Below are 12,563 nucleotides of genomic sequence, written 5' to 3'. Positions count from 1 at the left end.
GTGATGAAGCACGATGGTGATGTGATCGCCGTCGCCCAGTTACGGCGAAATCTCTACGAGCTTGAACTGGAGTTGGAAACGGTGGACAAGTCTGCGAATATGTGAGCGGCGAAGGTAAGTTCGCTGTGGCACCGTCGTCTCGGGCATGCCAGCCAACAAGCTATGGATACACTGGTGCGATATGACATGGTGATGGGTGTTATAATGAGTAGAAAAATAAGTACTATTTTTGAGTAAATTTTAAATGCTTTTTGACTAAACCCATGCGCTGTGTGTAAGACAGTTCGGATAATAAAAAGAGATTGATTGTTTTGTTCGGTATCGCGACCAGAAAACACGAGTTTTATTTCATGGTGTCTAGAAGTGGACATTTACGCGAATTTCGGTCGAAATTGTGCGCGGAAACCCGAAGAACGGGAAAACTAGGCACGGCGGAATTGCCTAGCAGTGAAAGATTGAAGGTGCGGTAATTCTCTAGCCAAGAAGCGCTGAGAGAAGCAGATCGGCATCGGCTCGACGACGACGTCAGGCACGCGGAAAGTGAGGTTAGATCGGATGAGCGAAAGCGAGCACCAGCATCGAGTGCAACAACAAGCGCAGCCAGTCAGGATGATGGCATACGGAGTGCATCCACCGAACTTTTTGGATTTGACCAGCAAGACACTGCCAGAGGATTTCGCGGACTTCAGGCAGGCGTGGGAAATTTACGTGATCGCTGCGGAAATTGAGGGCAAGCCAGATGCGACAAAAGTTGCTCTGCTCAAAAATTTCCTGGGAACCGAGTCGGTGAAAGTGCTAAATACATTATTGGCTCCTGCGGCACAGCTTACACCAGCAGCAATCTTGAATGCGCTGGCAGGGTATTGTGTGCCTCAAACGAATGAAACCTACGAACGGTACCTCTTCAATACGGCAACGCAGGCGGAGAGTGAGGACGTAAACAAGTTCGTCACTCGGCTCCGGAAGCTGGCCGAAACCTGCAACTACGGTCAACTCAAGGACTCCCTGATTCGAGATCAGATTGTGGTTGGAATTCGTTCGGATGAGACGAGGAAAGCGCTGTTGAAGACGGCCAATTTGACACTGGCGGCAGCAATCGATATCTGTCGTGCTCAGAAACTGGTGGAAGACAGGATGGCCGCTATGAGCATAAAGGAAGAGCTCCGAGATCCGGAATCGTCGACGGAAGTGATTGCTAAAGTGAACACGAATGCGAGGAAGAAATATGAATCGTTCAGTGAAGTGTGCAAATATTGTGGCCGCAAAGACCACAGAATCGGCGATCGTGAAAGCTGTCCGGCGAACGGTGTTACGTGCCGAAAGTGTGGTAAACAAAACCACTACGCGAGAGTGTGTAAAGCGAAGAACGATGACCTTCCGTGTGCGGGAGGATCGCGTGATGCGTCGACGGGAAAACCGAAAAGTGCTAAGAAGGTGAAGCTTGTTGAAGATAACGGCGACGACGAAAGTGATGATGCCGATTACATCACCAGCATCGAGGAAGTAAACGTCGTTGAGAAGAAGATTACGGTTTTTGTTGGTTTCGCGGCGCACAAAGATGAAGTGATGAAGAAGGTTTGTTGCCAGGTGGATACAGGGGCATCCTGTAATGTAATTGCTCGCGATAGTCTGGAAAAGTTGATGGGGAAAGTGAAGCTTGAGCCCAGTACGACGAAGCTTCGTGGGTTCGGCGGCAACATAGTGTCGGCTGCGGGGAAGGTGGTGCTGCGACACGAAAGTGGCGGAAAGCGGTACAGAGTAGCGTTTCAAGTGGTTGATTTGGCATCGGGGGTACTGAAGCTGCCACTGCTTGGATTCAAAACCTGCTTGGCGTTGGGCATAGTGAATGTTCAAGAAGTGAAGGTATGCGAAGAGAAGAAAGAGAAGAGCGAAGAAGAGAAAGGCAACACAGTAAAGAATCTGGAAGCAGAAAGAATCGTGAAGAAGTATGATGCAGTGTATAATGGTGACGGAAAACTGGCAGGGCCGGTTAGCATTGAACTGGATCAGTGCGTATCAAAGCAGCAAGTTCCGCGTCGTGTGCCAGTGGCGGTGAGGGATGGTTTGAAGTGTGAGTTGGACGACTTGGAACAAAGAGACATTATTGAGAAGATCGAAGAACCAACCGACTGGGCAAGCAATATTGTGATTGTGAAGAGAAACGACAAACTGCGAATCTGCTTGGACCCAGTGTATTTGAACAGTGCTATCAAGCGACCAAGATTCCAAATGGCAACAATCGAAGAAATCTTGCCAGAACTCCATGACGCGAAAGTGTTCTCGACCCTTGATATTCGGAATGGATTCTGGCACGTCGAGCTCACTGAAGAGAGCAGTAAAGTGACGGCGTTTTGGACGCCTTTCGGGCGTTATGTATGGAAACGGTTGCCATTCGGTCTATCTTGCTCGCCGGAGATATTCCAGGCCAAACTGCAGCAGGCACTGCACGGCCTTAAGGGTATAGAGGTGCTGGTAGATGACATTTTGTGTGTGGGGCGTGGAGCTTCGATCGAGGAGGCGATTGCAGACCACAACAAAAACTTGGAGGCCTTACTACAGCGTTGCCAGGACAGAGGGATCAAGCTGAACCGATCGAAAAGCAAGCTAAACCAGACGGCCGTTTGCTTTTTCGGTCACGTGTTGACCAAAGACGGTCTCAAACCGGATCCGAGAAAAACCACAGCAATTCGTGACATGCCGGTGCCAAGAGATGCGACAGAACTACAACGATTCCTCGGATTAGCAACATACATGGCGAAGTTTATCCCAAAGCTGTCGGAGCTGAGCAGGCCGCTCAGGGAAGCATTGACTGCTGAGGTGTGGCATTGGGGCAAGCAACAAGTCGCAGCTTTCGAAGCATTGAAGAAGCAGATAGCGGAGATAACGGTGCTGAAGTACTATAACCCGAAGTTACCAGCAACGATACAGTGTGACGCCAGCAGCTTCGCACTTGGAGCCGTGCTACTGCAAGAGGGACAGCCCGTGATGTTTGCGTCGAGGACTTTGACAGCGACAGAGCGGAAATACGCTCAAATAGAGAAAGAGACGCTAGCGATACTCTTCTCATGTAAGCGATTCGACCAGTACATCTTTGGGCAGAAACAAGTGGTAGTGCAGTCCGACCACCAGCCACTGCAAAGCATTTTCAGGAAGCCGTTGTCAGAAGTGCCTAAGCGTATCCAGAGGATGCTGTTGAGCCTGCAGCGCTATGATCTACAGGTCCAGTATGTCAGGGGTAAAGATTTGGTGTTGGCGGATACCCTGTCACGAAACATCGACTGCAGCAAGGCTAGATGTTCGGATGATTCGGACCCACTGTGGAAAACTATCGAAGAGGTTAACGCGTTAGAGAGCATCGACATTCAACGGGATATGCTGGAACGGATCAAAGAAGCGACCCAGAAAGACGAAGCGTGCCAGATCCTGAAGCAGTACATCGTCAACGGATGGCCGAAGGAAAAAGAATCGGTAATTGAATGTGTGAAGCCGTTTTTTGCGTTCCGGTCTGAGTTGGTCGTCCAAGAAGGCGTGATCCTAAGGGGAAGTCGCATAGTAGTACCACGTGAAAACCGTGCAGAGGTCCTGAAGCTTCTTCATTATAGCCATCAAGGGGAACAAGCTACTCTTCGCAAGGCCAGGGATATTGTGTATTGGCCCAACCTGAACGATCATGTGCAGAACGTGGTGAAAAAGTGCGACATCTGTAATCAGTTCAAAGACTGTCAGCGCAGCGAGCCTCTGCAGAGTTCCGAGATCCCTGAGTTCCCGTTTCAGATTGTATCGATGGACCTAGGAGAACTGATGCACGAAGGGAAGAAGATGGTTGTGTTGGTTTCAGTCGACCATTTCTCCAACTATTTTGATGTGGACTTCCTGAACAGCCAAAGAACATCGGAACTGATCGACCGCTGCAAGAAGAACTTCAGCCGGATGGGCATTCCTCGAAAAATCATCACAGACTCAGCTCAGCAGTTCGTTAGCCAGGAGTGGTTGCAGTTCATGGAAAACTATGGCATTACCCATGTGACGAGTGCGCCATACCACCACGAATCGAATGGGAAAGCCAAGTCTGCAATAAAGATCGCGAAGAATATCATCAAGAAGGCCTTACTGGAGAAGAAAGATATTTGGCTCGCTCTGCTGGACTGGAGGAACACGCCGCAGAATGACGGATACACGCCATCGCAAAAGGCAGTGGGAAGAAGAACACGTGGCATCGTTCCGGTTGCGGTAAGCCAGCTTCAACTGCAGATGGTTGACACGAAGAAGGTTCGGGATGGCATCGAGCTCCGCAAGGTGAAGTCGAAATTCTACCACGACCGCAAAGCTCAGGAGCTTCCGCAACTGGTGAAAGGGCAAGAAGTGTTCGTTCAGCTGAGACCCGAGAAGACTCCGGAATGGACCCGAGGACAGGTGACGAACGTATTGAGCGACAGGGACTACCAAGTTTCTGCTAACGGTGGAAGCTATCGTAGGAACCGGAAATATCTACGCGATGCGTACTCATCGATCAAGTTGGACGAACCAGCGGCACAGGAGTCGCGAAATCGAAACACCACTTCGCCAAATGCTTTTTACAGCATGTCGGAGGACAGCTGGCATCCAACTACAAGCACTCCGATACCTGATGATCGATCATCTAGCGAGTCGGAGAATTCATCATCCAAGCCTCATTTGAAGCAGCCTACAACACCGGGACTAATCGCAGAGGATCCGACGGGCGAGACACCGCGACCGAAGCGAATTACTCGTCGACCAATCAGGTTTGATGATTACGAGGTATGAGGGGATACTTCAGAGAAGGGGGGATGTTATAATGAGTAGAAAAATAAGTACTATTTTTGAGTAAATTTTAAATGCTTTTTGACTAAACCCATGCGCTGTGTGTAAGACAGTTCGGATAATAAAAAGAGATTGATTGTTTTGTTCGGTATCGCGACCAGAAAACACGAGTTTTATTTCAATGGGTCTGGAACCGAAGCCGAAACGTATTGGTTTCTGCGACTCTTGCGTTCTTGGGAAACAGTGCAGAGAACCATTCGATGGTAATCGGGAGCGAGCAACACGGCCCTTGGAAAGGGTCCACTCTGACGTCTGCGGCCCGATTGATCCCCCAGCCTGGGACGGTTCCAGGTACTTCGTGTCGTTCATCGACGATTTTACGCACTTCGCCGTAATCCATCCGATCAAGAGGAAGTCGGAGGTATTCGAGAGCTTCAAGGAGTACGAAGCGATGGCAACGAACCATTTCGAGAAGAAGATCAGCAAGCTTACAGTGGATCAAGGCCGAGAGTACAGTTCGAACGAGTAATGTAAGTATTACAAGCGCAAAGGGATCCAGCTGCAGCCGACCGTCGCATATTCCCCGCAGCAGAACGGCGTTGCGGAACGCTTCAACAGAACGTTGGTCGAAAAGGTGAGGACGATGCTCATCGATTCTAAGGCACCCTACACACTACTCAAACCGTTTGACCAACATTGCCACCGCCCCCAGGTTGGTCGAACCAGCGAATGTTTCTGCAACCGTATGACGAACTGCCAAATCGTGTTGCACCAACATGTCACTTTGGTTGCACCAACATCTTCTTCCATTTGAAATCGCACTATGTTTGTGCAACAACGCTACAGACGGTACGATCGGTTCGTCAAACATTGGCTCCGCCCATCGTTGGTTTGAGTAAAATCAAACTGGTTTGATTTTTGCCGACCAAACCGTCAACCGTCAAATCGGTTTGACGAACTGCCAAATCGGTTCGTCAAACAGCATCACACACGGTCAAACACAGCACCAACTCAACCACCAACCTGGGGGCGGAGTCAATGTTGGTCAAACCGTTTGAGTAGTGTGTAGGGTGCCTAATGCGCCGAAGCGATTGTGGTCGGAGGCAGCGTTGATGGGTACGTACCTGCTGAATCGCAGCCCAACTAGCGCATTTTACGGGCACGTGACCCCCGCTGAAAGCTGGATGATAGTGAAGCCCGATTTTGGAAAGCTGCGAATCTTCGATTACAAAGCGTTTGCATGGGTGCCAGACCAGAAACGGAAGAAATTGGACAGCAAAAGCCGCGAAGGAGTGATGATCGGGTACGCCCCGAACGGATACCGTCTCTGGGATCGTGCAGCCAAGAAAGTGTTCATTGCACGAGACGTGAAGTTCAACGAACAATGTTTGCCGTTTCGTGACCAGGATGACGTCGAGAAGAATGTTCCACCGCCGGGGCCCGTGGCGTAGTTGGTCACACGTTCGCTTCATATGCGGATGGTCATGGGTTTGATTCCCAGCCCCGGCACTTGCAATTTTTCGTCAGTTGCTTTTCCCCCGAGAGCAACTGACACTGACCCTCTTCTGAGCCCCATGGCTCAAACGGACCCGGATACCTGGACATCGGCGAACTGCTACTCATAATGGACCCCCAATCGGACTGGAAAGGAACAACGGCCATCCATCATCATCCTTGTGCTCATCATTCTACTAGGTATAAAGTAGAAAAAGTGAAAGCAGCAGAAAGGCAACCAGTTCGATAAAGTAGAATAGAATCCAGGCGCTGTACAAAATGTAAGTGCAGCTGTCAATTGAAATTGCTCACGTAGTGCCCCAGTGGACAATAGAGCTGTAAATTAGGTTAAGTGATTAAGAATAAAAAAAAAGAATGTTCCACTGATCATTCCACCGGCGTTACCAGCAAGAGGGGGAACACGAGGATGATGCTGCTGTGCACGAGCTGGAATCCGATTCTAACGAGGAAGAATGCTATGGCTTCGACGAAGAAAGCGATGCCGAGTTTGAAGATGCACCATCCGGTGTGCAAAATCCTGGCGCGCTCCCTTCGCATCATAAAAGTGGAGACCGTGAGGGGTCAACCACGAGGCACAGCGAAGGGGAGCGCAAGCTCCCAGAACCACCATCAACGTAAAGCGAGATTGCTGGCCGTGACGATCGTAGGACCTGGATGGATGCGGTCGAGGACGAATTGGCGTCCTTGGAATCCAACGAGGTGTGGAAGCAGGTGAAGCGACCGGCTTCAATCAAACCCCTGAGGTCCAAGTGGGTTTTCCGTTTGAAGGAGGATGAACATGGGAACGCGATCAAGTGCAAGGCTCGACTGGTCGTCAAGGGGTATCTCCAAAAACCCGGCATGGACTACCAGGAGACTTACGCCCCTGTGGCGAAGCTGACCACCATTCGTACGGTACTTGCTGTCGGCGTACAGCGACGCTGTTTCTTCCACCAGATGGATGTCAAAACGGCATTTCTTCATGGCGACTTGCGTGAGGAAATTTATATGGAGGTTCCCGATGGTGTTCAAGCTCCCTCTGGAATGGTGTGCAGGCTGCAGAAGTCATTGTATGGGCTAAAGCAGTCGCCCCGCTGCTGGAACGATAAGTTCAAGGACGTGCTGTTGAAACTTGGTTTCGTGCGCTCGAAGCACGATTACTGCCTGTACACCTGGTTCAGCGAGGACGGCAACGATGCGATATTTCTGGTGCTGTATGTCGACGACTTGTTAATAGTAGGCACCATTCCGGACAGAATCGAGGCATTGAAGAGAAGGCTTTCCCAAGTTTTCGAGATGACAGATTGTGGCTCGTTGAAGCACTTTCTTGGAATCAAAATCGATTACGACCAGAAGGCTGGTTCCATGCAGCTGTCGCAGTTGGCCAACATCGACCGGATCCTGGAAAAGTTCGGCATGGTCGATTGCAACTCGTCCAGGACACCTATGAAGAAAGGATTGAAGCTTGAAGCAAACCGAGAAACTATTATCGCAGAGCTTTACCGTGAGCTTTTGGGAAGCTTAATGTTCGTCATGATGTCCACCCGTCCGGACATCTGCTACCCGGTCGGCTATTTGAGTCGGTTTCAACAACAGCCCGGCCAACAGCATTAGGTCACATTGAAACGTGTTGTTCGGTACCTGCAAGGGCCTCCGATACTACCGATCGGAAGTCAGTCAGCGGCTATTTATTCCAGGTGTTCGGCAACACCGTTTCATGGTCCAGTAAGAAACAGACTACTGTGGCCACATCATCGTGCGAGGCGGAATACGTAGCATTGAGTACTGCGGCAGCTGAAGCTATTTGGCTGTCGGGACTTCTAGATGACCTTGGATTGAAGACCGTCTAAGCCGTACCGATCTTCGAGTACAACAGAGGATGCATCGGGATGGCGAAGAATCTCGAGAGCAAACGGGCTAAGCACATCGACATCAAACACCACTTTGTGCGGGACCATATTGCTACTGGAGACCTCACTGTGAAATCCATTCCGACTTTGGAGCAGCAGGCGGATATATTCACCAAAGCCCTGGACGCCAGTCAATTCGAAGCCCTGAGGAAAAAGCTAGGAGTAGACGATCGAGAGGGGGTGAAAACCAAGTCAAGGATGGGAACACTCACTTGCAGAGAGTTACACTCACTTGATGTTTTCTCAGCTCCGAAGCGTGCAATCAAGAAATGGTGTATGGACGACTTTTGCCTTGTGGTTTTGTCTCAAAGTTTGCCGAATAGGAGCTGCGAAGGCAACTCTCCACGAGGTGAATGTCGCTTTCACAGCTCTGTCACTACTTTGATGTGCGTGTGCGACATCTACTCTATTCGGCAAACTTTTAGACAAAACCACAAGGCAAAAGTCGTCCATACACCATTTCTTGATTGCACGCTTCGAGAAAACATCAAGTGAGTGTAACGCTCTGCAAGTAAGTGTTCCCATCCCTGAACCAAGTAGTCGGCGATTTGTCAAATCGATCGTCTCACCACCGCAACGGGTAGGACTTTTTCATTAGTCTGTAACAACCACGTGACGCGAACGGTCGCTCTTAATTTTCCGCTTAATAAAACCATTCTGTTAGTTTGTACCCCGTGTCTTTTCCGTGTTCCGGATAACCGAATCCCTTCAAAATCGTATTGAATATAAAAAAATAAAAAATAAAATGTCTTATCAAAATTTCCTGATAATTTCCAGGTTCAGTTTTATTAAAAAAAAAAGTAATTCCAAAACCCAGTCTTCTGAGGTTTGAAAAGTTTCAATAAAAATGAAATTTTTGTGGTAACAAACAAATGAACAGTCAAATTCTGAATAAAACTAACAACAATGAAACAATTCGAAGCACTAAATTAAATCCCGCTGTAACAAAGTTAATGCGAATATGATTAGTGCGCGAAATTTCTTCATCATTATAGGTACATGCGTTCAAATTCATATTTTTTGTATTAAGTTTTGAGCTGGATGTGTTCCAATGTAAATTTCATATGGAACAGAATAAAGCAGGGTACAATGTTCGAAGCAGGTGAATCAAATGGACTATTTCGGAACCAATCATCTCAATTTTGACTATCAGAACTAAGATCTGTAGTGCACAAGAGTTCATTCTGTTTTAGTGCGTAAATTAGTATTTCAAGTTCAATTTGACCATAAAAATTTAAAATAAAGAGTTAAACGCCTAGCAGAATTTTACCCAGTTGAACCAATACATGTAGATAATTATTAAATAAATTAAAACGATTTTACTCGCTCTCGAATTGTGTTCCCTTCCTGGAAAGAACGACCACCCAGCTCAATCCGTCGGATTCTGGATCACAATCAGCAGAAAGTCCTTATCCGGAGCGACCATGATTTCGTGCTTCTTCGAACGAACCCGCAGGAATGTCAGATCGTTGGATGGGTCCAGATCGCGAACGACACTGCGCGCTTTGTCCGACAGCTGACTCATCAGCCCGGCGTACTGCACCGTGGTCGTGTTGTCCAGGGTGCTTTTCACTGGAATGCCTGTGGGGAAACGAAAATGATACTGGAGCAAATTCTAACGGGACGATGATATCATCAACGCTGTCCGGAAGGGGAACTCACAAGAAGGCAGATTTTTTCTCCGTCAGCTATAAAGTAACCCTTCTCTAGTTGATTAGGTACTACACCACTTCTACTTACCTTCATTGTTGACCACGATCGTTCCGACGACTCCTTTGTGCGACTGGATCCGTTTCAGGGTTTCTTCCACCTCTTGCGACTGAAAAATCGAACGGGAGAGCCCCATCAAATGCTGACCGATTTCAAACGATAAATGGGCAAAAAACTTACCATTTTGATTGAATATCACGCCGGCTTGTTCGGTATCACAAGGTTTCGGGAATAGTATTCCGTATTCGGTGTAAAAAACACGCAAATTTCACGATTTTGCACAGCTGCTGGTGGAAAAATGTTTTCACTTTTTTCGTGACTCCGGTTTTGTTTTGACAACTTGCGAGAAAACTAAGCGTTACCATAGTTACACTGGAGTGACAGACAAGCGTTACCAGCATTTGCCAGTAGGCGGTACTCTACGTAACGGGGAAATAATCGGGGGGTGCACCAATGTAGTTCACGGAGAATAGGAGGCAATCAGTGAAGTACTAGATTGAAAGTAGTGAGCTGGATTTTTGTATGGTGAGATGTTCAATACTCCATTTTTGCAATGAATTGGTGCAAACAGCGTTGGTTATATGATTTCTTGGCTAATTTGGTGCTGTTTGAGCAAAAGTTTGGGTAACTTTGTTGTTGTATTATTTATTTAATGCAAGTTCAACAACACAGTTACCCAAACTTTTGCTCAAACAGCATCAAATTAGTCAAGAAATCATATAACCCACGCTGTTTGCACCAATTCATTGCAAAAATGGAGAATTGAACATCTCACCATACAAAAATCCAGCTCACTACTTTCAATCTAGTACTTCACTGATTGCCTCCTATTGGGTTCTTTAGGGGTATCCAGATTATTGCATAATCGGAATCTCCGTCCAACAATTAGTCGAAATCCAAAATTTCATCATTTTTGGTGCCCGGGAACTATTTTTAAAATGCATTTAGAGTTTGTATTGGGATTTTTTTTATTCGGGACGAACTGTCATTTTATCGAATGAGCTGTCATTCTATCCACAAAAATTATATTTGTTTTGTTTATTTAACCATCAGAACAAAGGAATTGGATCGCAATAAAATCACGTTATACTCAGAAAAATATGCTCTTTCCATTAGGCTAAAGAAAATGGCAATATTTAATTCACTAAACAGCCCAATTGGGTTTGAAAGTTGTGAAAAGTTTATTATTTTTTAAATTTCAGATGACGGAGAAATGCCACCTTTTTCTGTGCCACTATGATTTTTTTTTCAGATTTTTAGAAGTTCAAGGCTTGTTACGGCATCATCGGCATCGGCAGCCATGGATATGTGGCTCGAAATTTCAAATTCATAATTATCTGCCACCAAAGCGAATATTCGTTTGAAAACGTATCATCCTATATGCTCACTCGCAGTGATTCCGATGATACTTTTTCTGCTGCGTTGCTGCAGAATTGCCCGTTTTTTATCACTTTAAAAACGCGAGGCAAACAATCATTGAAAAACAAAAAGTCAATGATTCGTTCGCAGACTCAGTGATGCATAATGACACCTTAAAATATTGACGGTTTCCCCCCTTATCGAACGCGACGATTTGAATCCGTCGCGGACGAAACCGTCGCCAGAGTCGTCGCAGCCAATCAGCTGGCGGGAGTCCGACGTTTCTCCGATCCGCATTTTGTTATGAAAGCAACATACAATATGATACTAAAATCTATCTGTCTACTAAAATATGATATCTAAAATACTATATCTGAAAAGAGAATGAAATACAATGAACACATTTTCATCATCATCATCATCATCATCATCATCATCATCATCATCATCATCATCATCATCATCATTACCCCTTTGGCTTCTCAATTATTTATTTTTTTGAAGGAAATTCCTGGGGGAATTCCAGCAGGAATTCTCAAAGAAAACCCATGGACAATAATAACAAGAAGAAATCGTGAAGCCACTCTTGGAGAAATTCTTGAAAAAATCCCTGGTGAAGCTTCTGAAGAAATCCCTGGAGGAATTTCTGAAGCAATCTAAGGAAAAATTTGTGAAGAAATTACCAGCAACAGTTCCTGGAGGAACACGTGAAGAAATTTTTTGGAGAAATTTCTGGAAGAATTCCTGGAGCAAATTCAGGAGGAATTCTTAAAGGAAGCTCTGGAAAATTCCTGGACGAATCCGTGGAGGAACCCATTGAAGAATTGTTGAAGAACTTCCTGGAGGAATCCCTGGTGGATTTCCTGGAGGAATTCCTGAAGGTATTGCTGGAGAAATTCATGGAGACATTCTAAGAAGAATCCTTGGAGGAATTTCAGGAGGAATTCCTGTAGAGTTCCTGGAGGAATTCCTTAAGGAATCCGTGGAGGCATTCCAAGAAGAATCCCTGGATGAATTTTAGGAGGAATCCCTGAACGACTTTCTGGAGAAATCCCTGAAGGCATTACTAAAGGATATGCTTGGTAAAATTCTTGGACGAAGCTCCGTGAAGGAATTATTTAAAGAATTCCTAAAGGACTCCGTTGAGGAATTCCAGAATAAACACCTGGAGAAATTTCAGGAGGAATCCTTAAAAAATCTTCGGGATGAATTTCTGAAGATATTACTGAAAATCGAGCTGAAAGTATACAAGATGCATGGAAGAATTCCTGGAGGAAGCTCTGGGAAACTACTTGAGGAATCCCTGAA

General features: G+C 46.6%; 1 protein-coding gene across 1 annotated transcript; it reads right to left on the bottom strand.

Annotated features, from left to right (window-relative positions):
- Positions 1–9,342: 9,342 nt before the first annotated feature.
- Positions 9,343–10,239, bottom strand: LOC109426199 (dynein light chain roadblock-type 2). The gene is made up of 3 exons (XM_019701640.3): positions 10,077–10,239; positions 9,927–10,005; positions 9,343–9,767 (listed from the first exon to the last, which is right to left on the bottom strand). The coding sequence occupies exons 1-3, from the start codon at positions 10,077–10,079 to the stop codon at positions 9,556–9,558; spliced, it is 294 nt and encodes a 97-aa protein (XP_019557185.1). The 5' UTR covers positions 10,080–10,239; the 3' UTR covers positions 9,343–9,555.
- Positions 10,240–12,563: the final 2,324 nt, after the last annotated feature.

Source organism: Aedes albopictus, chromosome 3, assembly GCF_035046485.1.
Source record: "Aedes albopictus strain Foshan chromosome 3, AalbF5, whole genome shotgun sequence".
NCBI lineage: Eukaryota > Metazoa > Arthropoda > Insecta > Diptera > Culicidae > Aedes > Aedes albopictus.
Note: the sequence above shows the minus strand (reverse complement) of the source record. Positions and strands in the feature narration are given on the sequence as shown.

Excerpts from the sequence above, each read along its gene's own strand:
- LOC109426199 (XM_019701640.3), bottom strand. Across the intron at positions 9,768-9,926 it reads GATCGTGGTCAACAATGAAG|GCATTCCAGTGAAAAGCACC; the intron begins GTAAGTAGAAGT and ends GTTTCCCCACAG.